At 40.3% G+C, this 27,951-nt stretch overlaps 1 protein-coding gene across 1 annotated transcript in view; it reads right to left on the bottom strand.

Moving 5' to 3' along the window:
- jade2 (jade family PHD finger 2) overlaps positions 1–27,951 on the bottom strand; it is a 166,506-nt gene that overhangs the window by 26,988 nt on the left and 111,567 nt on the right. The window contains exon 11 of the mRNA XM_061055388.1: positions 5,011–5,128. Within this exon, the coding sequence (XP_060911371.1) occupies positions 5,011–5,128 (118 nt within the window). The remainder of the gene's footprint in view (positions 1–5,010; positions 5,129–27,951) is intronic.

The following is a 27,951-nucleotide window of genomic DNA, read 5'->3' as shown; positions in this document are numbered from 1 at the left end:
TGAGGCCATTAATGCCAGGGGATCTTAAGAGGGAGCTCCCAGAGGAAAACGTTTTTTTTTCTCACAGCTCCTAAATTTTCATTTCTTTCTTTCTTCTTTTTTTTTTTTTTTTGTTTTGACAGGGGGGACTATCTTATTCTCTGATCTCATGGGGACAATTTTTTCGACATTTCTCCTCTTTCCCCTAATCTGATCTTGTTCTTTGAAATGTTCTACACCTTGAAAAATACAAGTCTTTGGGTTTTCAAGGACGCCTGCAGGCTCTGCTTGAACTTGTGGAAGCTTTTCCCCCTGCAGTTTGTAATCTTGGCACAAATCCAAATATCAGCAGTAGGAACCTTTTTAAACACTTTTTTTTTTTGTCAGATCTGGGCCTTTTCTCTGCTTTTGTCTTTTAGCTTTTCTGTTGCATTTTTTTTCCAGCTCTTCCTACGATTCCTCTTCCCTCTCATGTTTTGAAGGTGCAACAGCAGCAAGGGATTTGTCTTTTTGAAGTTTGTGATTAATTTCCTCTCTTTCTAGGTGCACTGAACTGCAGCCTGTGTGTGTGTGTGTGTGTGTGTGTGTGTGTGTGTGTGTGTGTGTGTGTGTGTGTATAAAGCCACTGTAACCCATTTCTTACCTGAGCTCATTAGTGCAATGTGAGAAAGGTTTTTTTTCTCCCCCACTGTCTCCCACTCTCTGCACTTTTTCCTCTGTCCTCTCACTCTCCTCTCTCCTCATCACTACTCACACTTGCTCATACTGCTCACACTTCCTATTAACGTCTTGTCCCTTCCCATCCTCCCTCCTTGTTTTTCTCATCCTCCTCACTCTTACACACACAGATACACACACACTTGCTGAGAGCAGATCAGAGAGGCCAACGCTAACCACTGTCAGCTTGTCACAGTTCAGTTTAAGCCAGAATGTAAATTTAGTGAGCTCCCTGCATAGCAATAATACTGTGTGTGTGTGTGTGTGTGTGTGTGTGTGTGTGTGTGTGTGTGTGTGTGTGTGTGTGTGTGTGTGTGTGTGTGTGTGTGTGTGTGTGTGTGTGTCTGTGTTACAGAAAGTCCTGCCTACAGTACAGAATATATCATTCTTCATATCAACATGTTCTCCATCCTTCCATCCATTATCTATACCACTTATCTTGTTCTTGGTATTGGGGGGTTGGAGCCAATCACAGCTGTCATTGGAGGCGGGCTACACCCTGGACTGGTCGCCAGTCATTCACAGGGCTAACATACAGAGACAAACAGTCACACTCACATTCCTACCTACTGGCAATTTAGAGTCACCAATTAACCTAAAGAGCATGTCTTTGGACTGTGGGAGGATGCCGGCGTACTCAGAGGGAACCCATGCACGCACGGAGGACAGAGGGGAACATGCAAACTTCACACAGAAAGTCCTGCTTCATGAGAATACAAACCAGGAACCTTCTTGCTGTGAGGCAGCAGTCCTCTGCACCACATGTTCTCTCAAAAGATATAGAAAACAGCCTGCCAGCATACTGTGCAACATCACAGCTACAACTCTAAATATACGTGCATGCACATACTATAACTGTAGCACAGAATGAGCAATGGATGGATGGATGGATGGAGAATGAGCAATGTAAGAAGAATTTATCTTTTCAGAAAGTTTCTGGCAGTGAAGTATATCAAGAGTTTTCTGTTGATCTGCAGCCACTCCAAGTCTTCCTTTGAAACTGCAGAGTGCAACTTTGGTCTCTGTCATTTCACATTCACTGTATTCCCACTTAATTATTCAAAGTCTTTACTTAACATGATCTATGAATCTGAGCATTACATTGCTGTGAATGATAATGTGACTGGTACTTAGAGAAAGAACAACGTCCTAATGATTGATGCAGTGTGCATCATCATGAAGACTTCCCTCCTACCTCCATTATTATGCTTTTCTACAGGGATAATGCCTGCCTGTCCACTTCGGTGCTTACATGCTAGCGTTCACAAAGCATGACGACAGCAGCCCTAAACATGACAGACAGGCGTATAAACATGACAGACAGACAGGCAGAGTGGCATGGAGAAAGTGGGACATGACAGATGGAGTACAATGAGAGACAGACAAGCAGACAGAGGTTTGGGGTTCTGTTCCAGCCTGGTGTGAGGAGAGATGTTTGTGTTTTCCACATGGAAACAAGCCCAGAGGGAGATGAGAGGAGAGGAGGGATACCTACCTAGAATTGGCTGTTAGACAACTTAAACAGCAACATTTTTTTAAACACTGTCACTTTAACCTTTTCTAATATGGAGCCCCTACAAGGGCATGTATTCATACGTTTTCATTTGCTCCTTTTTCCTGTGATAAATTATTGTAATAAATCTCTACTTATTTCCCCTGTTGTCTCCTGATAACAAAGCTGGGTTTCTCTTCATAATGGGATCATTTTGAGGCAATCTAGCAAACAAAACAATAGGCTGGTCACTGTGTTAGCCCAGACCACAGCACGCCATGCTGCCAAGATAAATACGTTGAGGTCTCATTTAAAAAAAACAAAAAAAACAGAGAAGTCGTCTCATGGGAAAACAGAGTAAATAAAATGATTGGATGAAGGTCCGCTTAGGGGATACTCACATATTTTAAAGCAACATTAATTGCTGAATAGAAACTAAGGGCTTAACATAATTTGTACCCTCCTTGTTATAGAAGGCGAAAGGGCTTTCTGATGCAAAGCATTGAAGCTAAACTTCTCCTGTTATCTTTTAGTTTACATCACAGCTTTGATTTGATGTTGACGTCGAGAAAGTTAAGTCGTTAAAAAAGTGAGTGTCTGAGCAACCGATTGGAGAGGAGTAAATCTCTTTCTGGTTATAAGGCTTCAGGTGAATAGCCTTAAGCCACTTTAAGACTTGTAAGAATATTTATATACGTTTAAATTAAGTCAGCAGTCTGTTTACATTCAAGATACTCAACAGTCAGTAAATAGTAAACAACTGAATGGGCTACAAAGAGCGATGAGGGAGCCTGACATGTTCCACTTTGAAGACAAACCTCAAACAATGACTTGAGGCAAAGCGGATATACATACATACATACATACATAATGAATGCATGTTGTTGTTGGTAATTAGAGTCCATGCTAACCCTGCATGTTTAAATATTGTAATTTTAACTGTTTTCATTAATGTTTTCTCGTCTTATTCTTTAGAAGTCGGTTAAATAAGATAGTCAGCCTGTTCAACTTTTGTGTTATGCTTGTTATACATTTGTATAAAAGCAAATTTGGGTTAGGATCAAAGTGGCATAAATTTTGCAACTTTTTTTTTTTTTTTGATAAATTTACTCTTAATTTAATATAAGAAAAAATAGGTCTGTGTTGCAAAATGGGAAAACTGACAATCTGATTGGCTGACAGAAACAAAGCGTCCGATGATGAGACAAATCAAAACAGGACAGCGTAGGGAGAAAAGAAGAGAAGCTATAACCCTTGAAGGGAATCATAAATGGGTGAGAAGGAAAAGAAGACACAGATTGAGTAAAACACAGATTAGTGAGGAGGACGAAGAGGAATGGAGTGTGGATAAAAGAGGCAGAGAAAAGAGGTAGATACAAGGTGATGGACATGGCAAATCATTATAATGGACAACCTCATCTTTCACTCTCTGCTGCTCTCTCTCTCTCTCTCTCACATAAACACGCACACACATACACACACCAACCATCCTCTCTAATCTAGAGTGTGAATAGATATGGCTGTTTAGTGCCAGCAGCACAGCCTCCGGTACCTGATGGCAGCAATCTGCTGAGTCAGGATCTCTGCACTGCACTGTGTGTGTGAGTGTGTGTGTGTGTGTGTGTGTAGTTAGAGTACTCAATTTGCAGTCTTCACCTTTCCCAAAAAAGGCTGCACACACATCTATGCACTCCACTAAATCTTGCAAACACTTACATTCTCCCAATCTCTTCGGATTTAACCAACACACATACTCAAACACACACGCACGGCCACACCCACACCCACACCCACACCCACACCCACACACACACACACACACACACACACACACACACAAAGCCGAAGTGGCAGATGGACAGGAGTTCACTATCATAACAATACTGGAGAGATGTCACTGGTATAACCATGACAATGATGATTCAACGATGACTCACAGAAGTCTCCATGGTAACTGCAAGTCACGACAGCTAGGACTACTTATATCATATATGGTGAAGAATCATTCTTTTAATATACAAACTATCTAAACCATCATACACACATCTAAAGTTCACCGTCATCATTACTGATTTAACTTAACACTATCTACCCACCCCATCCCCTGATTTAGTGAATATAATGTATATATATACACACACTGCTATTATTATTATGGCAATAAAGACCTATTACTTTAGAAGTCGTCTGTTGTTAAAAATGCAAATGATTGTGTTATGTGTGTATTATGAATGTTAAAGGGTGTTGTGCAGCACTTTAAAGGAATAAGCAATGAAAACACATACTATTTAACCTAGTGGTAAAATATAGATATTTCTTAGAGTTGATCAAAGCAGCATCAACTCAACGAGCCAGCTCTATTCTTCCAGTCGTCCATCACAGACCAGCAGCATTAAATGCAACAAGGTCAGCCATCTGGAGAGGAAATGGAGCTCCATTTCTGTGGATGGTGTGTGTCGCAATATCTGGCTGAACTATTATTCCAGAGCTCTCTTCTGTGCAGGTGTCAAGTGCGGCCTACTGTGCAAAAAAATGATGATGGGCCATTTCTAAAACTGTCCACCCACTACCCTCAGTCAGCGAGGGTTTGGATGTAACTCTTATGCACTTGAGCTTTCAAAATTGTACTTTGTGTGTGTGTGTGTGTGTGTGTGTGTGTGTGTGTGTGTGTGTGTGTGTGTGTGTGTGTGTGTGTGTGTGTGTGTGTGTGTGTGTTGGCGGCCTTGGCTATAGTGCTTCAGTGGGTGAAATAGAACAGTTGTAACTGTGTCTTTTAGAGAGATGAAAATACAATGACACTCTCATAGTTTGCTCTCTCTTACCTCCAGCGATGTCCTCTTCCAGTAGTTGTATCTGCAGGTGGAAGATCTTCTCCTGGAGGTCGCACAGGGTGTGTTTCATTTTCTCCCTCCGTGTCACCATGTAGCACAAGTTACGCACCTGAGGACACAAGACACCATTGTAAGAAACAACAAGACAGAGGGTTTGACACAAGAAGCTTCTTTCTATTTTTGTATCTAATTAGATTAAGTGGCACAGCACATACAGGCATTCATAATGTCTAAACCTTTTTGTTAGAAGTGTTTTAATTTGTGGCTGGCTGCTTGTTGTGACAAATTACAAGCTAACTCTGCAACTAAAGACTTTGTTAAGTTCTTAAGGTCAATTATGATGGAATTTGACACTTTTCTAAGAGCAGCAGCCTAAAGCTGTAAAAACCCATTCAATTTGTTCTGATTTCCATTTTGCAAATGTTTTTGATACAGCCTGAAATGTAGGAATGGATTAGACAAGTACACTGGTTTATTCAACAGCAGAACAAATTTGCTTCTGCTGAACCCCCCCCCCCCCCCAAAAAAACAAAAAAAAACCTTGTAATTTTCATCCTGTATAACCCACAGCAGTAAAATGTATATCATAGCTAACCCTGACACCTACAGCTTTAAAGTAGAAAGAAGAACCAAAAGATCATTTTGTCATGTGATGATAGCAGACACAAACGGTGCAGTGCTAACAGAGAGTATAATGTTATACAAAGCCAGTAAATACATTCAACAATTTCCCATTAAATAAGACATTTCCCAGTTTCCTGTATAAAGTGTGTATTGCTCTAACGCTCTTTTGCAGACACAGTTTGTCAGGAGGGGCCTCGAGCCAGGCTACGGCCAACAGCAGCTCAGCTCGGGTTGTTTAAATTACTTCAGTGTACTCAGCCAGGTTATAAAACAGTGAAATGAATCACTTTACACCCAAGCAGGGATATTAGTTATCAAGTATAGGTATCAAACCTTTTGAAATCCCAGTGTTCAATACCCTCCCACTGCTAAACAGCAAACACTAGCAACTAGCAAGATAGAGATGAATATCAACTCAGATAGCTGTTATAGTATTAAAAGAGGTTCTTACATAATAAAAATGTCCCCAATGCATGTGTCAATCAGCTTGTCCCACTAAGAACCTTATATTTCATTACAACTTACATAAATATGTAAATTCAGATGAATAATTCAATAATTAAAGGAAACATACAAAAAAGCACCAAGAGAAATCCCATGGTTCCAAAACCCCATTATATGGTCCTATGAGCACTGTATGGATGCATGTGTGAGTGGATGGAGAGTATGAAGGATGTGTGAGTGTGCGTGCACATATGGATGCTCAAAGAAAAGCTTGCTTGGTTGTGTGTAGGGTTCATGTTTTAATTTGGCAACACACAAGAGAGAAGGAGACAGAGAGAGAAGAAAGCAAGTGAAGAGGCATCAAATGAGACTTAATGGAAAGAAAGCAAAACCAGATAAATAGAGAGAGATAGTGAGGGAGAGAGACAGACAAGAGCGAAAGGCTGAGTAAACAAGATTCAAAGATATGGAAGAGAAAAAAAAAAAAAAGCCCGAGCTGGAGTGTGCTCCCCTGGCAGCTGTAGTTGTTGAATGCTAACAAAATCATTTTATCTAAAGATAAGACGGCAATTACAGACACGAGATGCCCGAGGTAGCCTGAAATACGAACAGAAAACTGCAAAGTCCTGCTACTTTTTCATTTTACTTTGACTCTACATTTATTGCTGATATCGCTTTAGAGGCGCTGTGCTAATGGAGCTAATGTGAACTGAGAGTAAATGAAAAAGACTTCAACACAGCACGTAAGGTACAGCTTGTAGTAATGTTTTTACAACTCCATGTTCATCATAGTTTAGGTTAATTAAAGCTGTTCATTTTGTGTGTTAGGCTTAAAGCAAACAGTCCTGAGCTGGTAAAGACTCTAGTAAGATAAATAAGTCGACTTAATATCGACTTTGAATACTGTTATTTTTTGGATCAGAAAGGTGCTACTTTGTGTTCAGCTTCGGATATACTGAATATAACACAGGATACATTGTTTAACAAAGTAACAGGGGAGAGAGATGAGAGAGGCAGAGGAACAAATTGGGTCCAAGCCAGAGCTCTTGAATCCCAAAACAAGTCAAGACAGAAACTGGATCTCTGCCAACTGCATTTCTCTTATAGCCATAAATCAGAATCATCCTGAACCGCATCTGTGTGTGTGTGTGTGTGTGTGTTGGTAGAGTGTAGGCTCAGTTTTAGGTGTCAAGGAAACAGAACAAACAAGTGGATACACAAAAACACAAATTAGAAATAGAATATGACACTGGCTGAAACTACCTGTTGATCTGGGTGTTCATGTATGTGAATATATGCATAGATGTGTATGTGTGTGTGTGTGTGTGTGTGTGTGTGTGTGTGTGTAGGAAAGTGAGAGTGAATGAAACAATTGTTTACTTTGGTGAGAAATGAAGGACTTATTTTACTTGTTTACCAATGGCATTGAATGTGTTGATGCATTTGTGTGTGTGTGTGTGTGTGTGTGTGTGTGTGTTTGTGTGTGTCTCTGTGTGTGTGTGTGTGTTTGTGTGTGTCTCTGTGTGTGTGTGTGTGTGTGTGTTTGTGTGTGTCTCTGTGTGTGTGTGTGTGTGCGCGTGTGGTGTGACTGTTTATCTGTTGGTCTTGATGGATTCGTCAGCCTGGCCTATGTGACCCATTGCATCCCCGTTAGAGCGCTGCAGATAAAAATAGCTGCTCAACTGGGACACAATGTGTTGCGCCTGGCTTTGATTAGGATACTGTGTTTGGTTTGTGTGTTCATGTGTGTGTACCGTTCTTTTTTTTAAAACAACAACCTCCGTCTGGACACATGACAGGGTAGAGAAGCAGGACAGGAAGTCAGGAGGAGGAGGAAGAGGGACGAGGGAGAAGAGGCGTTATGGGTTAAAAAAACAAAAAAAAAAACAGTGTTGAACTTCGCTGCATTTGTTTGCTTTTTAAAAAATTCTCTCACCCATCATCCCATCTCTCCCCGAGTTAATCCCTCTTTCTCCTCCGAACTCAACAAATCACAGTCACCTGTCTTAAGTACCAAAGCTCCCTTAATACTCTTCTCTATTCAGACAATTAAAAACCAATTACGTTTGAAAAATAAAGGCTCGTGGAGGTGAAGCATGAATTATTAATGTCATTAAGAGTGCTAACTATGGAAATATGACTTTTATATTCTACCAAATGTACAAGTAAAAGAATAAACTACACACTTCTGTTCAATAAATATGTTCTACTTAACCCTTTTATGACTAGTGATAACTCAAGTTTATTTCACACTGTAGTTTTGTGTTGTTTTATTTTGGGAATAAATGATTCTTCACTTGTTCCAAAGCTTGATTGCTTTTAAGAAAGCTTTTCAGAAATCTGTGAAAATTTGTAATTAAAGAATGAGCTGCAAGTTTTTTTTAGTTTTGAAAAACATGTTTACTTTCTTATTTGTGCAGTTTTAAAATAAAAAATACATTGAAATTGTGACTTTCTTAACTATAAATTCTGCGGATAATCTGATTCGTGCTGATTTTTCCTCACACTTTTTAAAATGTCTTAATGCTAACGTGTGTCTTTAAGATAACCTTTTAGCTGCAGTTTAAGTTGAAGCCACTTGAATTTAATTTTCTGCTCCTTCGTCACAAAAAAAAACACATGACCTTTTCTCCCTTTCTCCTCTGTATGTTAGAGGCTCCTGCCCTTTACCAACTCTGTCCTCTGTCATTCTTCACTGCACAATTTCATTTGCCATCCTCCTCACTGTACTGAAACATGTTATCCCAATAATGCATCTGTCCTTCTGTCAGGATTTCTTCTTCTTCTTCTGTTTCATCTGTCTTTGTCCCGTCTGTGTCTGTTCATTCATCCCGAGCAGCCTTCCATCTCTGAATAAGCCAACTCAGCACTTCTGTGTTTTCTCTGTCCCACTTCCATATATTAACCCACAGACACAAATCTGAGAACATGTATTGAGGTCAGAGAAGGATTTACACACCTATCTGCACACGCTTCAGAATAGTTTGAATTTACTCACTACCAACAGTGGTCAAATGAGTCAGAGACATAGGGCCAATGAAACTAAAGCAAAACATCAATCTCACATCAGACTGGACGAGATCAGAACTTAAGGTGTCATTGTTGATAAGTTAATCAGTATTTTCTCAATTCCTTTAATCAGGAGCAAGTATTTGTCTTCACTAGCCTGAGTGAACCAAAAATATGGATCCATTTTAAATGGTATACATAAAATGTTTGTGTGAGGAAAAGATCAACCAGAGGAAATCTGACTATACAGCCATGTTGGTGTCATTGAAAAACAAAATGAGCTTAAAGAAATGACATCAATTAGAAACATCTCTCTAGCTCTCTGTACTTGTCAGGTGTGATGTTTGCATTGTTGTGGCCTTTTATTACACCATCCAGTTAAATGAATAAGAAGACATATTTCTTGAAAGTTGAACATTTATTACCATGGCCAGCCTGGATCAAACAAGACGTTGTTTGCTTTCCAGTATGTGAGCTGATCATAGACTGATTTCATCAAAATCAGCTCATCAATATCATGGGAATGTAAAATAAAGTTACAAGGCATAAACAACAAGGGCATTAAGATTATTACTGAAAATATTGAAAAAGGCAAACAGGAGAGGGATGTATTCCTCATTTTTCCCTCTGACCATCACTCCACTTCTCCTCACACACATCTGTCCATCCTCCCTCAATGGTGCAGCCCACCTCCTCTCTATGTCATCCATCCATGACAGGACATGGTAGAGATAATCAGCATTACAAGTGTATTAACTGTGTAGAGCAAGTCCAATCGCCCTCTAACACACTCTCTCTCTCTCTCCCCCCCCCCCCCCCTCCCTCTGTACCCACTGGACACAGTAAAGCTCTCCAGTCATCTCTCTGTCACTAAATGGCATCACCTATTTTGTACACCTATTGTGTCAATGAACAAAAACAGAGACAAACAAACGACCATATACACACTGTACATAGTGCTGCTTACTTGCTGACAGTTTATCTCACACACACACACACACACACACACACACACATTCACATACTCATACTCACACACACGCACACATATACTCAAGCACAGATGGAGAGGTCATTGGAGCACTGGCTGTCATCAACCACTAATTAAATCAACAGGTGTCTGGCAGGAGGGAACCATGGAATATGTACGTGTGTATGTGTGTGTGTGTGTGTGTGTGTGTGTGTGTGTGTGTGTGTGTGTGTGTGTGTGTGTGTGTGTGTGAGTGTGAAAGAGAAAGGGAGAAAGAAATAAAGCATGTCCATCTCATTGTGTGTTAATGTGTGTGTAGGTGAGAGATACATTGTATCCAATTACACACTTTTTTTTTACAACTTTATTTATTGTTTCCCCCCAATTACAAAGAAAATGTGAAAGAATTAGCTTAAATGTAAAATAAGAATTAAGGAAACTTGAACTTGAGTGAATGATTCATTAATATTGACAGCCTTTAATGCATGCATGTGTCTGTGATAATCACAATCAATTAATCAGTATTAATAGCATGCTGTACTTGGCTCTTCTACTCATATTTCACATATTTCATATTTTGCACAATTTCCAAACACCCAATAACAGGTGGTTGGAAACCTAGAGCTTTGAATGACTGTCTCTTTTTCCAGTCTGAAGCAGCGTGTCAACTGCTTAGTTGTGTATGAGGAAAGACAGTGTGTTATTGTGTGTGTGTGTGTGTGTGTGTGTGTGTGTGTGTGTGTGTGTGCATGCTACCCCAGGCAGAAAGGCTAGAGCTGCGTCACAACTAATTCCCAAACTGATCTCAGAGATAGAGATAAACCCAGTGAGACCAGAGCAGGAATGCACATGTGAGTGTGTGTATGTGTGTGTGTCAGTGCTCGTGTTTAACAATGGATTTCATGGTATTGACTTAAGCGATGTGTGACGCACATGCAGTAAATTACTGGGAAAACACACCGAGAGAGGCACAGAGTCAGGAGGAAAAACAATAACAAATGGTGAGCCAAGAAAATCTGACACAAGGATGCAGCTAGTTTTCAAGATTTTCACCCATCAGAGAAGAGAAGAGGGAAAAAGGGGGCCTAACTAAAGATCTAACAGCCACTCTCTTTCTTTTCTTCTCTGCCTAACTTCCCTGTCAGATCTATATTGACCTAACCCTCTCAGCTCGCAGCATATTGACTACAAACCTGTACTGCTTACTAATGAGCATCATTGACTGTTCGCTGGCCCTGAAATACACACACACCACTGTGAGGATGCAGCCAGCTAAACATCAGGATTATTGATCCTTAATTGGCCAGATATCACCCCAAACCCAATGCACAGAGCCTGGGTTAATTACTAACAAGACAATCCCAACCGGAATAATTAAAGAGGAGTGTGTACTTTAATGGAGGTTTTTATGTGGGAAGCTCTGCTGTGATTACAAGTCCAAACACTTAATCTGTCACATGTTGCTCACTCTGGTTTCATCTATTAGATACTATGCTGGGTTTATTGGACGGATTAACACCAGATTGTTCTATCATTTACACTGACGCATATCAATAAACACAACAAACACAGTTACAGTAATTCAATCATAGACATACATGCATGTATGCCATTGTTGCTCCGACCACAGATTTAAAGACATGATGACAAACACAAGAGCAAAAAGCCAGTGCTGATCTTAAAAATGTGTTTTTTTACTCAAACAAACAAAGAAAATAATTTGTGCACTTTTTAAAAACCCAGTTGTCATTTGCCTTAACACTAAATAAGGCTCAGACACGCATTACTTGAAAAGGGCACAAACAGAAAAGTCAAAGATTATACTTTTGTAATGTTGGGACAATGATTTGAAATCCTCCAGGTCAAACTGTGATCTAAAAAGTTTCTGAAATGTTGCTCAAGGCTTAAATGCAACATTATGATCAGTTTAGTCTGCTTTGAATTGGGCAACAGGTCTCAGAGAGCAAAGACATTGTGATTAGCCAAAGAGCCATGTGGATTGAGGTTCAGTATTATCACCAGATTTTGTGCAATTATGACTGTAAGTGTCATTCCATTGTTTGCAAACTGTTTGTATGTAGAATATGTGTATATTCAACTATTGCCAAAATATCTACTGGATGTGGGTAAGTTGCTTTATTGGAGAGAGTCATTTATTATGCTAGTTAAGATAGGTCTGTGAGGCTTATACGTCAAAAACCCTATAATAAAGTTATAAAGCCATCTTGAAGATTGACATGGAAAGAGACACGTACTGGGCGGTGATGTAACCAGTTTGAAACCATGCATTATGTAATATGTTACGTTATGATCTTCTGTTTGTGCGGTACAGCTCTCGTCCAACATGTTAAAGCCTCTTCAATATTTACTCTAGCCTGGCTTCTTGCTCGGTCACTCTCTCGCTTTCTCTTCTCAGCTTCGGTCACCATCCTCTTCTTCAGCCATTGTATCAAACCGTAACAGGTGGCTGCTAGGATTCTGGGTAAACTTGTAGTGTAAAGCCGTATCCTCTTCTCACAAGATGACAATGGCCTGCTGCCAAATGTACATAGTGCTATAGCAAGACCGAGGCGCACTGTGGGCATGGGAGAGACACTATTCTCCCTGTTGAAAGGTATCGGTTAATGGTCTATTTTAATGATCTTTAAATGTCCGCTTTTTACATTTCTTCTTTTCGTTTGACATAATGCTTTGGATGTCTTATGTGAAGCACTTTCACTTGTGAGAGAAAACAATAAAAAATAAAATATACTGGTACACCTTCTAAAAAAAAGTATTTTTCTAAGAAAAAAATCACACTCCTGTGAACTGCATCTGCAAAAACAATAGACCTGTGCAATCATCTATAAATCCTTTTTTTATGATCCTCTGGGAACAGTTAGATAACTCCCACACAGAGTATTCTCATCTGTCACAACATTACAAATTCATGTGTGAAAATAACAAAAACTGTCTGAGAGACGTACAATTGCTGGATGTGGTGCAGCTGCTGCCTCAAAGACAGAGTCTAGTGAAATGTGTCAAGTAGAAACATGCTGCAAAAATGTTGTTTTCATCATGTTGGTGGAAGAACACACATCATCATGTAGTAACTGTATTAGCTATAGAGTATTTTAAAATCTTAATCTTCCTATTTATTTTCTCAAACAAGCTCTCAAACAAGCTCCTGCATATAGAGCAGTATTTGTAAAAAAAGAGTGTGCGCCCCATGTATGGAGGCTGTAGTCCTCCAAGCGGGTGGCCCAGGTTCAAGTCCCGTCTGTGTCTCACTTTCCCCACTCTCTCTCTCCCTGATTTCCGACTCTATCCACTGTCCTATCTCTCCATTCAAGGCACAAGAAGCTCAAAAAAATAAATCTTTAAACAACATATTACTGCATGGCGCTAGCTTTCAATCTCAAAGTATAAGTTACTAACCACATTTTTTCCTGGGAGCTCCTGAGCTCTGATGTCTTGTAGATTCATTATGATTGTTGGTGGGGAAGGACCCCTCCCCGTTTGTCCCTATCCTTCATGCATCTGATCCCATCTCCCCCTATCCCATCTCTCTATTGTAACATAACATGATGAGTGAGGTATTGTACCTGCTCTTTTCTAATACTAAATAGAGATGAGATAGCATCTGATGTGAATTGGCGCTATGCAAATAAAGATTGATTCATTGAAATAAATATCACACTACTGTTCCTTCAATGAACCAAAGATGAGCTTGAGATTATCGTCATATAGTTATGTCCATCTTTTTCATACAGTCTATGGTTGTGAGCAGTAGCTTTCCCCGAAAATCTATTGAGCACTTTAAGATCTAAAGTCTCACAAAACTTTGAAAATACTCATTATTTTCGTAAACAAGATTAAGTGGAAGACAGAAGCAGAAAGCATTACTCCAGTTGTCATGTTGCTCTGTGTCTCTGGATTGATTTGAAAATTGAATTCATTGTTTAAGAAGGTTAAATAAAGTTTGAGGCTGAAGAACCTCTCTGATATGTAACACAGCCTTCAGATCACTCAGATCCTCTGGTAGCAGACTGGTAACTGTTCTGAGAGCTAAAAAAAAACAAAAGACAAAAACATGACCAAGCAACCTTTACCTGACACTGTCTGTTAATTGATTTTCTTCCTGCTCTCACTTTTTCAGTGTTGTCTCAAAGCCATACGCAAAGTCCTCTGAAACGTCTTTGTGTTTAAAAAGGTGCGATACAAATAAACCTGCCTTTACTTGCCAAATCCTCTGCAACATAAACAGACTGCATAAAAGACTGTGGGCTGAAATAATAGCCGCCATAAAAGCAGAGCTTGGCAGCGGGGAACACAAACATCCGTGTTGTGAATCGTAAAGACCTTTCAGATAATATCAGCTACCTGGAGGATAAAGTAGGCTGGTGTGAATTTGTTACCTTCCCTCTGTAGTGCCCTTCAGAGGACCCTAAAACAGTTGGGGACTGGATTTAACCTGCCGCAGCTGTCAGAGCACAGAGTAATAACCCCGGATCGCAGAGGGGAACACAAGCTAGTGCATTATCTTTGTTCTTTAAGCACTGGTCACGACCCAGAATACATCATAAGCATGTAAGGTGAGTGGGAGGGTGCACAGAAGATAAGAGCAGCAATATCTGGATTCAATAAACCTGCATGTGAGGGAGATATTAAATTTCTATCTCCACTCCTGTGCACAGAGGGACTTTCTTTTCTTTTTTTTTTACTGAACTTTTATTGTTTTTTTGTTTACACAAAAAAAGAAACTCTACATTGTTTAGAAAGAAATGCAGTTATTGCACAGTTATTCTAGCATTTGTTTCAATCCTACCTCTGCTGCAGGAAATAAAGAGTTGAATTCCATCGCTCCAATTTCACACGAGACAATCAGGAGAATTTTTTTTTTACCCACATATTTATGTTACAGATATTTGATTCTAGTTTTTTTGTCTTTCTTTGATATGTGAAATGTCTCAGTTTGGGCGGGGGGTGTTCCATACTTTGCCTTGAGTGTTTCAAGAGTGAGAGAGCAGGACTGTTGATTCTTCAGTTTTGTTCAGTAAGTGTAAAAAAAAAAAAGAAAAACTGGATTGGAACAGTCTCACATAAACATAAACTTTGTGTTGCTTTAGTATAAATGTCACTGAAAAAAGACGGACTAGTAATTCAGCATATATTTTTACACCTTTATTGGAAGGCTAAAACTGCAAAAATCAATAGATAAAAAAGGTTATGCGTGTGCAAATTATGATTTCCCCAACGACAATACAAACACTTGTTTCTATTGTTTAATATTTGTAATAATTAATAAAACAAGAGGGACGAAAGAGGTGAACAGGAGTCCTGCTGTTGATATCTATGGTATGTGTGATGTTTTGATTCATACTTCAGTGTGTTAAAGAGTGAACGCTGAAAAATCCAAATTTAAATCAATTGCAGGAAGGTTGCGGTTTGTCAACATTTCAGGACATTGAAGATGTTGTCTCGAATTTCTGGAATGAGGCAGAGAAAAAAGGATGAGGGAAGGAAGTACAGGACTGAGAAAGAAGAGGAAACATTTGAAGGGGCTTACAAAGGAAGCGAAGAAGGAAGGAAAGAGGAGAAAGTGGGTCAGACATGCAGACAGACAGAGGAGGGTGCTGCAGCTGGAGGTGGCAGACTGAAGCTTTGTGAGGCCCACGCACGCACACGCACACACACACACACACACACACACACACACACACACACACACACACACACACAATCAAGTCTATCAGTTCAAAACACTTCGAGACACAAAAACTACATGATGTATTAGCTCATGCTAGTCATTTACTGACAGTGTAGCCACACCCATCTGGGATCCATGGTAACATCATTCTCCAAGCTCAACATGTTGACTTATGAATGGGTGTGTACGTGTGTGTGTGTGTGACTGTCTGTTTATTACCCATCCAAATTGGTCTGATATCAGCTTTTCAGAAAACTTCCTTCGCCTACTTTTGGATGAAAATGTTCTGCCAGTTTTTATGATTTTTTATGATTAAGTGTATAAACACAAAGATGCATGAATACAGGAATACAGTCGTTACATGCCTGCTACAGAAGTATGCAGAGGGAGTATGGAGCACTGCCAAAGCAATAAACTCTGAATTGACACCAATACCCTACTCCTATTTATCATTCCTCTGATCACATACTTCTTTATTTTTCATGAGAACAACTCCTCTCTCTCCCTTACTGTTTTTACTAAATCATCCTCTCTTTACTCTCCTGCCCCCCCCCCCCGGCCCCCCCACACTTCCCTTTCCTCTTGCACTTCTGCATCTAGATGCCAACCCAGTCCCATGCTCTCTTTTTCTCCAGTTTCTACCTTTCTCATGTTTTTTTTTTTAAACTCCTCCCTTTTTCAGGTTCAACATCTTCAGTCTATGTACGAATAATAGGAGAAAGACATGACTGGAGGAAAATAGAGCAAGCCACAGACGCACAGGCAACACACACCCTGACATGCAGAGTTTAATTAAAATGAGAGGAAGGAGTGCATACACCAGGCCACGTCTAATAGTAAATATATAAGGATCAAATCCTGGTTATGAAAACCTTATTACTCCAAAGCCTTCGTCTCCACTGGATTGAGGTTTTATTGGACAAACTGTTTCATGTCAGCAAACAAAACAGGATTTGGGGAGGGATTAAATTGTCTCCAAAATCTCACTCGACAATGTATCCAGACAGCATGGATCGCCTGTCTTCCATGCAGCGTGCATAAGCCCTGACAGGATTAAAGAAGAGACTGATAGGAGCTTTTGGAAATTTCTAGTCCTCCTAGTCTGTAGCTTAAGGAATCCCTAATACTGCACAACAGAAATGTGGCTCTCTATTGGCCTCCTGCAGCAGTTTGCTCACACTTATGTCGTACTATATTAAAAAAAATGTTTATCTGAAATTGTCCTTTACAATGAGACCACCACTACATTCAGTATCGGGTGCCACCAGGTCAATTTTGACCTGAAAGAACACATTTGAAAAAATCATCCAATACATAAATAAGTTAAAACATTTCTTATTCCTCTTCAATCTTTCATTCTAATGACTGTCAACAATAAATGTAACTAATTAATCGCAGACTGCATTGTTCCTTCTTTGCTTCCTGATCCAGTTAAAATACACATTTGCTATTCTTTTGATAAATTATCCTTTTTTAATTTTTTTTTTTAAAGATTTCTTTTGGGTGTTTTGTGCCTTTAATGGAGAGATAGGACAGTGGACAGAATTGGATATCAGGGAGAGAGAGAGAGTGGGGAATGACATGCGGGAAAGGAGCCACAGGCTGGATTTGAACCTGGGCCGCCCGCTTGGAGGACTATAGCCTCCATACATGGGGCACGCACACTAACCGCTGCCCCACTGCCCCACCAGCACCCCAATTATCCTATTTTCTAAGACATTAAATATAATTTTGATTAAGAATCAGGTGAGCTCTTTAGAAATGTGATCTCAACTCGGTTAAAAACTAAATCCTCCACTGTACAAAAAATATGCACAAGCCTAAAACGTTTAATACAAGGAATCCAAGTCATCCTTCATATTTTACAAGTTGTGTGTTACCTGCATATGAAAATGACCTCTTTGAGCTCCACACACACTGAGGTATCTGCTGATACTTTCCATTGACGTAGTGGAATTGCCATTTGGGAAGAAATCAATAAATCCCATGAATTCCATCCTGAACTTCCTGTAAGACATTTAATTACCTGTTCAACAGTTACCTCCGGCTAGACCAAAAGGTCTAACCAATTTGTTTGCAGGCTATGACTGTCGACTGTCTTTGAATGCAGCACTGAATCAATGTCTAGTTGTCATGTTCTCAAGTCTCTTTTGGCAGTAAATGATTAAACCCAGATAAAGCAGAAAGTTTATAAAGTAACACAAAGATGTTGAAGAATAGTGTAGCAGGACAGGTTGTACAGTCTGCACTATGAAGAATGAAGGGTGGTGAGGTTTTAGCACTGAGTAATACTGCATATAATGAATAGAGTTGGTGGTGGAAGAGTCCCACACTATTTGGCAGGTAAGTCAGTGAGGTTCTTCTCCTTCCACCTCTTCTCAGGAGGGGAGTGCGAAAGAGGAAGTAATTCAGACTGAAATCACTCTGAGCAGCAGGAGAAGAGCTTCACCCAGCGAGGAGTAAAGCCTAATTGGCTGTGTTTTATTGGCCGGCTAGCCAGGGGTAAGTGGAGGTCTGAGGAATGTGTTTGCAGATGCTACAGGGCGCACAGCAGGGGAGCTTGATTCCATAATGGTTCGGGAGTCTAGCTGAGACAAAATTTTAAATTATAGCATGTGGGAAAGACTGCAAAATCATGCTTAAAGCTTTACTCTGAAACTCAGTTAGGGGACGTGATGGATATTTGGCTCTAACAGGGTGGGCCCAGCTGACTGTAATCGCTGAAACCTTCCAATTAGTTTCAATTTATTGTACTCTGGATTTACAGACTGAGGACAAGCCTCCCTGCTGAAGGAGAGCAGGATGGATACGGCATGCTGGCACCTGGATTATTAAAGCAAGTTAAGGAGGGGATCGTAACAAAAACATGACCTAGTCTGCTGGCATCAGTACTGCAGCTACACACTTCAGCACTCGATCATGTCAGCTCTGAACTCTTCACACTAGACTCCTCTTTATGGGATAGCTCCTTGTGAATTTGAGCCAAACAGTGAGTAAGTCATGTTTGTGAAGTTGTATCTAGCGTTGTGTTACCTTTATTATGCAACAACATGCGTTTGGATTATCAAGGTTAACAAGCTAATGTTGAACTTTATCAAAAGGGGGCATAGACAGCTTCAATTTTCATTTGACTCCAAAGAAAAAACAAAGTCAAGCAATGATTGGTAGAAAAGACGTTCATGCTGAGTGCACATAAATGAAGCATTTTGTGTTGAGCCTTTTGGAGTGGTGGGAGGTCATGTTGAGGTGGTGGGCCACCACCTCGTTTGAAAAGGGGAAACACTGTATATATAAATACAACAGTTATATTTTTTATCTATTTTTTAGCACATTCTTTTATTCAGTTCATTTATTGGGTTGTCCAAGTCATCTGTGGCCACTGTCAAGTGTCTGGAAGGAAAAATAAGTTACATCACGCCCTGTCGTATTAAAAAACATCACAAGGCAAAATCCCACTGAAAACTACAGAAACATGCATACATCTGCCTTAGGAAACCACTTTTTATTTTATTTTATTTTATTATGCTACACTGACTGAACAAAGACAAGTAAAACACCAAATCTGTTCTCCTGCACACTGTGTGATTCTAATCCGTCATCCTCAACCAACTGCGATGGCACACTGAGAAAAAAAATGCTCCTTATATAAGCTATCTTATAAAAGCCTGCTTTTGCAGCCTTAAAGAACGTCATGTTCCAGCAAATAAACACCTGCCACATAAATGTCTGGTCAAGAGTCTGTTTACATTGCACGTCATAAAACTGGCTGCAAAACCTCTGAAGTGTGCCTGAGGTTGCCATGATAACATCACTGAAGTATGTCGCCAATTTAATTACGGCCTTTAATATTTAATCCTGACAGAGTGGGCCGTGAACTATCATTGTTAAGAATAAACTTGTGGGGCTGTTATTGAAGAGCTTCCTAGGAATACTAGCTTTGTTTACATGAAATATAACACTCTGCCTCTCATTACAACATCTCACTTGGCTGTCAGTGCTTCAAACTACCACTGCAATGAATATATTGTACAATTATTATTAGAAGTTTATCTTAAACACAACAAGAGGATTCCTGGTCTAAATCTACCTTTCACTGACCAAGGAGAAGACAAATTAAACACTTAACAGACACCAAGGTTAAAACAAAGGTAACATTTTGAGTAATCAATGTAACTAGAAGAGCCAATACAATCAAAACCAACCCTGATCAGCTGCCTGCTGAGCTGATCTATGAAAAGATGTGGAACACTTTTTGGCTCCCATATCGGACAAGTTACCGCTTCATGTTTGTCAGAAAATGAACGGGATGGGTTTTGCCCCAGCGCCTTTAATTCTATAAATGTCTTGTTGAATGCATCACAAAGATCTCGTCATGCGTGTTTATCGTATTTAGCAATGTACAGTAATTGTAAAGTAGCAGGTAATGTTGAGGTTTTTGATTCTCACCTTTTTGTGTTGCCCGATGGGGTTGGGGCAGTCTACATTAAATGTAGGGTTAACCCTTAAATGATTGTAAAAAAACTTTGATTTGATTAAACACTAAAGAAAAAAAAAACTGACAGCTGCATCAATGTACCAGCAGATACATTTCTTCAAGTCACTTTGAACCCGAGAAAGCCAAAAATATTTCACAAAGGCTTCATGCTTGGCCTTCCCCACAAACCTTGTGGGCTTTAAAGCTTTTAATCCTACATACATGGGATTGAAATAAAAGCTCCACAAAGTGCTGTTTAAGTTGACTACATTGACAGGCTCGCAGAGGATGTTATCAAATTGGACCTCAGAGGGCGGCGCTTGAAGTCTGCGTCCTGCGAAAGCGAGATTTTATGGTTGAGCAGTGGCAGTGTGTTGGCTGGTACCGTCTGGGAGATCCAGCTGTAAAATATTAAAGGCCCAGGTCGACATTGGGGGCCCTCATATCGCCTTCATTACTTATTGACGCCGCCCTATCTGTGTGTAACGCAGCTAGTGAGGCTGCACGAGTGTGTTGTCAGAGACAGAGCAGGGAAGGCTGACTCAAGTACACACATGTTTATGAATCCACACAAGCAGAAATAGACTCGAGCACAAACGGCTGTACACATATACACACACACACACACACAGACCAGTGCAGCCGTCACATAGAGTTGTAAAACACGGACATAAACTGAAGCTTGTCAGTTTCTAAGCTGTGTGTATCAGTGTTGTGTGTTCAGTAAATTGATGTATTACTGGGCCTGTGTGCATGTGTTTTTTTTGTGCTGCATTTGTGTGCGTGTTAGCTTATCAGTGTGTGCCAATGTGTGCATTTAATTTCATGCATAAACAAGTTTGCACAAGTGTGTTTTCATGCGTGATCATATGAAACAACCTCTTTGACAAACATGTATGAGCAGGGATGTGTACTTTCATGGATTTATCTCTACATGTGTGAGAGGGCACATACGTATGCTCAGTGCCAGGTGGTGTGTGTGTGTGTGTGTGTGTGTGTGTGTGTGTGTGTGTGTGTGTGTGTGTGTGTGTGTGTGTGTGATTTCATGCTGCATATTGTCTTATCAAAGAGATGTGGATTTAAGGTTTGAACTTTCAGTGAATTATTTATCCCCACAGCAGCCTTGGCACCTGCACTCAACAAGAGTCTAAAGACATAAACCACACACACACACACACACACACACACACACACACACACACACACACACACACACACACCTACATGTATGTACCCACACACAAGACACAAATGAAACACACAAACACTGTCTCGCAAAATTATACAGCCGAAGCAGCTATAAATATTTATCCCTCTTCCGCCTCATATTTATTTCATCCAACTGAGCTCATATCAGAGGGGCAGTAGGCTGGTGAGGATATCCAGAGACAGAGAGAAAAAAGATGTGATGGAGAGAGGAATGTACAGAAAGAGAGGAGGGAAGATTTTCAAACTTTTAGGTTAAAGTAAAGATGCAGGTGAAAAGAAGGCTGATAAAGTAGACGAAAAGGAGAGAGTTGATGGGAAAAAAAAGAAAAAATACTGCAAGAAACTAACTAAAAGGAGGAATGGGGGGGGGGGGGGGATACATAAAAAGTTGTGCACAAGTGGGTGTATAAGAAAGTGAGGCCGGTAGATGGCCTCTAGCTCAGGCAAGTCAACACCAGCCGCTGTGTGTTGCAGCAGGCAGGTGGGAAATGTCAGAGACAATATCACTTCAACTCTTCAAATACAAGTTGGAAAAAGAGACTGAGTCAGTCAGCAGATGCTTCGTTTCCCCAAAGAGTTGAAGAAAAAGTTTCATGTTGCACATTAGGAGTCCTGCAGTGTTACATAATGCATACTCCAGCAATACGTAAATGTCATCAAGCGGAAAGGGTTGGCAGAAGAAACAGTATATTTCATAAGATGTTATAACTCACCACTGACACCAAACAGTGGACCTACTGTACTGTATGAGGCTCCTCTTGAAAGTCAAAATTGAAATATAACACAAAGAATAATATATTTATTTTAACATAATTTGTATTTTTGATTCCTCAAAAACTTCCATTGAGGTTTTTCAAGCACTCATACCTTAAACATGTTCTTAAACTGTGGTGTAGTGTGATACGAATCGTGTCAGAAAGATAGATTTTAAAAAAGAAAAGAAGGCTGAAGGTCCATTAATAGATAAATAGTCATCAAGGAAGCTTAAAGATCACATTTGACAGGATACCCATTTACACAGACCCATACTCTCAACTCCTAATTCTAAGCATCTGTGTCTCTTTTGCATCAAAATCAATGTAGCAGAACTAAAGACGTTTACCGTCTTTTCAGCACATTTGTTATCATTGACAAAATTACCCACAATGCAACTTGATTTTCCAGTCTTTTTTTAGACAGACTTTTTTGTTTAACACCTGTTTAACACACACGACTTGTTCTTTAGTCACAACTGACTTAAGTGACATCACAAGTGGCGGTTCATTAGATGTAAAGCAGATCCCTCTGAAACTACTGCACAACTTCATCTACCAGGTAAGTCTGGAGGGAAGTCTGGGTTGACTTACTTCGCCTGCTGCCACCGCAACCCGACCTCGGATAAGCGGAAGGAAATGGATGGTTGGCTGTATTTGAACTGAGTTGCTATAGATGTAAAAAGCTTGGAAAACTTATTACATGCTAGTATAGAGGCAGAATCTTGGTTTTATCTGGACAATTCTGCATGTCATGTGAATCTCTCCTAACCAAAACTACATGTACTCTCATTGAATTTGGAATAATTAAGCGTTTGTGATCCCTCCTTTTGCTCTGGAAGGCAGCTCAGTGACCTTGTGGCAGAGTGTTATCAAAGGCTACGGCTAAAGGAGCTGTGAAGCCTCAGGGCTGTGTTACACAGTCAGACTTAGCATGCAGCATTTTAAACAGCAGTGGATCTGAACATGAGCTCTCTGGCAGATTGAATGGAGCTCGAGGCTACCTGAAGGTGTAAAGCCTGTTCTCTCCTTCAGCGGATGCAGGTAGGCAAAGATGCAGAACAGAGAGAGGGGAAAAGAAGCATTATGCACTCAAAGAGTCTAGAAGTGATTTTATATTAAACTTATTTTTTAACTCTTTGTCACCAGCTCAAGCTCAAGATTTTATGCTCCAAGTTTTCCAGTTTAAAACATAAAGGACAGGAGTCTGAACTTAGTGCCTGTAAGTTTCTCTCTTTAGTTTTTAAACTTATCCTCACTTATTATATGTGTGTCTAAACAGTATATCCTGACATTGATGGATTGGGAACGTTACAGCTTCTGAGTGATCAAAGCTATTGTAAAAACCCTAATTTGATTGATATAAAAAGTGACATGAAACTCACTAAATCAGTTGTGCAGATGAGTCCCCATGGATTAGTGAGGGTAGGGTTCATCTTGTCAAGAGAAGTGTTGCGCGTTTGATCGTTACTCAAAAACGATTCGTCCAAATCCCACCCATCACAGTTTTTTGAAGCCTGGGAAGTGTCTCAGGAGAATCCATCAGTGAAAGTTAAAACAGGGGAAAAAAATCCTGCAGTAGAAGAGCACATAAACTACTGCAAGACCCAGACTGCTTCCCTTAGGAGTCTATGTTACTTTACTGGTAATTTGGGAGGAAGGCCTTCTTAAATCTACAAATGAGACCTGGTTGGCAGGAAAAACACTTAACAGTAATCACTGCTGGTGGACAGAAAAGGAACTTGTGTTGTATCTGTCTTAACATGAATCTCTTTGAATACAGAGCAGAAGAAGGAGAATCAGAATCATAAAGAAGAAATTGTGAGGCCTGTCTGGTCTGCAGCTAGAACCCACTCCCCTCACTGAAGTGATGTGTGTATACGTGTGTGTGTGTGTGTGTGTGCAAGCAATGCTTGTGTGCATGCTTCTCTCAGTATGCATGTGGGTGATGAATGATTTTGTGTGTTGATGACCGTGTACATACATGTAAATGGTAGTGAAGCGTGTAAGACGACTTCACAGACTGCATAATCTGCATGTCAAACTGCAGTGTGTGTGTGTGTGGGTGTTTGTCTGTGTTCATTTGTGTGTATGAATGACAGAGAGAGAGAGAGAGAGAGAGAGAGAGAGCGAGAGAGAGCGAGCGAGCGAGAGAGAGGAAGAGGGATCTTATATCTGATCAGGCACAGCACTTGAGTTGGTGTGTCGCTTTTTCCACGTCTCTGTCCTCTCTCTGACCCTACCTAACGTTGCATAACATGAGAAAGGTGGAGGAAGGTGCTGAACAGTGTCAAGTGGGGGACTTGATGTCTAAAGTTACCTGATCAATGTAATGACAAGATATTGTCATAACCTGGCTCCATGGCCATGACAAATATGAGAAAGAACAACTTAAATTGAGGTAACAATGATTTATTTGAACAACGCACCCACAACCATAGCACAAACAAACACAGAATGAATTCAATGTTAGGAGAGAGAGAGAGAGAGAGAGAGAGAGAGAGAGAGAGAGAGAGAGAGAGAGAGAGAGAGAGACAGAGACAGAGACAGAGAGAGAATCCACCCTGGGGTCGGGCAAGCAACAGGCCCAGGTGCTCTACATTGGACCATCCAACTCCTCAAGAACTAAGGGGACAGAATCAATTAGTTATAGCCTGACTAAGGCAGTGACCGTCACAATATCATACAATAATAAAGTAAATGAGACTTCATCACCTCATCACTCAACACTTTTCCCTCCCCTGTCTCTATCTTTGTTTTCAAAATAAGAATAAGCTAAAAAAAAAATACTCTTGAGAAAGGCTGCAGAGCGTGAAAGAAATTCACAAGAAATGTATAACAGGTCAGAGCCATGAAAAACATAGAAAATATCTTGATGGCTTGGATGAGAGAAGAGAAGACTTCATTAAAGAAATAACAGTCAGAAGAAACAAGATGTTTTTCTTGGTTGCTTCTGTTTAAAAAATAATAAAACAGAAGAAACTGGAGAAGTTGAAAGCTTGTTTGTGGGGTTATGTGGATCCTATCATTTATGAGTTGTGGAGGTAAGACAACATAGGCTGCAATAAGAATTCATAAGACATTGGCAGTCTGAGATAATAAAGAAACAAAAAGGCCTGATCTTCACATCTTTTTCAGATGTGAACATATCTCCTCTACAACCTTCCCCTGCTCTGCCAATCCAAATCTGGCAGCTTCTTGTGCTTACTGACATATTTATTCCTTTCATTCTTTACCATATAATAAAACTTCATATCCACTCTTTCAAACAGACTGAAGCCCAGAGGGGGGTTTATGTAAAGAAAACAAACTGAGAAACCGTAACCTGTAGCCAAGCAAAACTAGCTGACAGGGTCTCCACCCGCTTGCTGCAGCATAAAGAGTACAGAACGTGTTTACCTGAGGAGATATCAGTCCTCAGTCACCCTGTTGCTTCCAAACCCGCAGCTTAAGGTCTTGAGGTGATGCCCTCACTGCCCTCTGTCCTCAGATTTTGGAATCTACAGCATGACAGCTATAAAACTTTCCTCTTTAAATCCATTCTTTCTTCCTCTCAGGTTTCCTTTCCCCAGCTCTCTTTTTCTTAATTAACCCTCCCTCTCATCAGTTTATTCTCTCAGCCTGCACCTCACTCTTATTGCTGTTGCTCAGTGCTAAAAGAAGATCTATAAAACATATGTTAGCTGCTCATAATCAGAACTTTTCTTTGCTCTCCCCTTTCTTAAGTGGGCTGTTTCATAAGTGTTCTTTTCTGCTCAGAGGGCCTCTTGGGTGTGGGACTGCTGACCTGCTGGGCCGAGTGTGCTGCCAAGTCTTTACCGTGAGAGAGTGAAAGAGAGCAGAGGGCAAGGCACACAACGGCACTGTGCCATCAGACACTCTGCCAGCTTTGGCCGAAGTTCAGATTCACTAACTGGAAGGGAAAAGACTGACTGTAATTGTTTGACTGAAGTAGTTATGGATGTGAAAACACAAGAGAGGAAATGGGTAAGGAAAAGGGATTCTTTCACACCTGTGTTTTTCCCCTCTGTCTGAACCTCTGCATTTTCCTCTGATTCATTCACCACCTTCCTCAGCTTTAACATCTTTACTTAAATTCGTAGCCCTTTACTCAAACTGTAAATTATAGTCCTGCTCCTTTTAATTTTCACGCCCTGAGCGTTTACCCTCTACTCCTTATATAGTCCTTCTCCTATCTTTCAGCTACCGTACCAATTTGCACCCAGCTCCAGCTCTCGCCATATCATCTTAAACTTTTGAAGACTTACTCTGGCTAAAATCTCAAAAATGTGCTTAAAATGATAACCAAAATCTCAAAACCAACCAATGAATGTAATCACAGCACTTTAGTACCCACTAAATGTCGATCTGTTAGTCTGATAAAGCTCCATCCAAATTATGATTTTCTTAATTCTATTTTTCTTATATTGAAGTCTTAATGTACTCAAAGAAATCTGAATAGTAATCTGCATTGAATAATATTTATAACCCCAACATTTAATACCTTTAATACCAGATTACACAGGCATATCTATAAATTAGTTATTGTGAGCTAGCCACTATGGCTAGGTGAATTTAGAAATAATCAATAAAAGTGCCAATATACAACAAAAATATTAATATCAAAACAAAGTAATTCACACTTCTCTGATATAATAGCTTTATTGCTTTACCTAAATATCAGATTTTGTATTTGACGCCAGCCTTTAGTACTTGACCATTTCAGATGCTCAGAGGTGTAGCTGTATGACATCCATGCATTTAATACCTCTGATACTCAGACAACCTCTACAGTTAGTGTGTTTAATAGATTGGAATTATGATCATTGCGAGAGCAAAGAAAGAGCAGAACCTGTAGAGAGAAAGAGAGAGGGAGAGAGCAAACCTGTAGCTTTGCATAGCACAGCATAAAGATTGGCCACGAGGGAAAAATCATGTTATCTGATTAAGCTGCTTGAAGTAAACAGGTTTTTGTTTTTAGGCAACTTTTTTTAATTAACATATTTCTCCCAACATTCTCACAAGAAGCATGTATAACACTGGCACACAACAAAACACAAAACATGCACACACATTCACACACACCTCCATTGCACTTTGATTTAAAAAAAAAAAAACTAAACAAAAAAACCACAAGGGGCATCATTTAGCAGCTAACTTGTACGACCAAATCATCGCGCCACACGTTGCTTCGACATGTTGCCCGCTGATTGGATGAGCGGTGCGAGTAAAAGGGGGAGGGAGCGGAGGGTTGGTGGGTGACACTCAGGAGAGGAGTACAGAAATGGAGAAAGCTCACCAGTGCATTAGGGACAGCACGGTGCAATTCGTTCCATTGGCAGCACTTCAAAGAGGAAGAGGAGGGGGATTATCCATCCCAACATTAGCCCCTGGATTCTTCCACCAACACACACACACACACACACACACACACACACACACACACACACACACACACACACACACACACACACACACACACACACACACACACACACACACACACACACACACACACACACACACACACACACACACACACACACACACACACACACACACACACACACACACACACACACATTAATTCACAAACACAGCAAGCTGGAGGGGTTGGTCGGGGGGTCTGATTGGGTTGGGGTCTTGGGAGGACGGGATGGAAGGATGGAGAGGGGATTTTTCAATTTGCCAGTAAATCAGAGATGATTGGAATACTCTTCCGTGCACAGACACACACACTCACCTTCTCACACACAAAAAG

This window comes from Labrus mixtus, chromosome 14 (genome assembly GCF_963584025.1).
Source record: "Labrus mixtus chromosome 14, fLabMix1.1, whole genome shotgun sequence".
In the NCBI taxonomy this organism is placed as follows: Eukaryota; Metazoa; Chordata; class Actinopteri; order Labriformes; family Labridae; genus Labrus; species Labrus mixtus.
The sequence above is the reverse complement of the archived record's forward strand: the minus strand, read 5'-3'. Positions and strand labels throughout refer to the sequence as shown.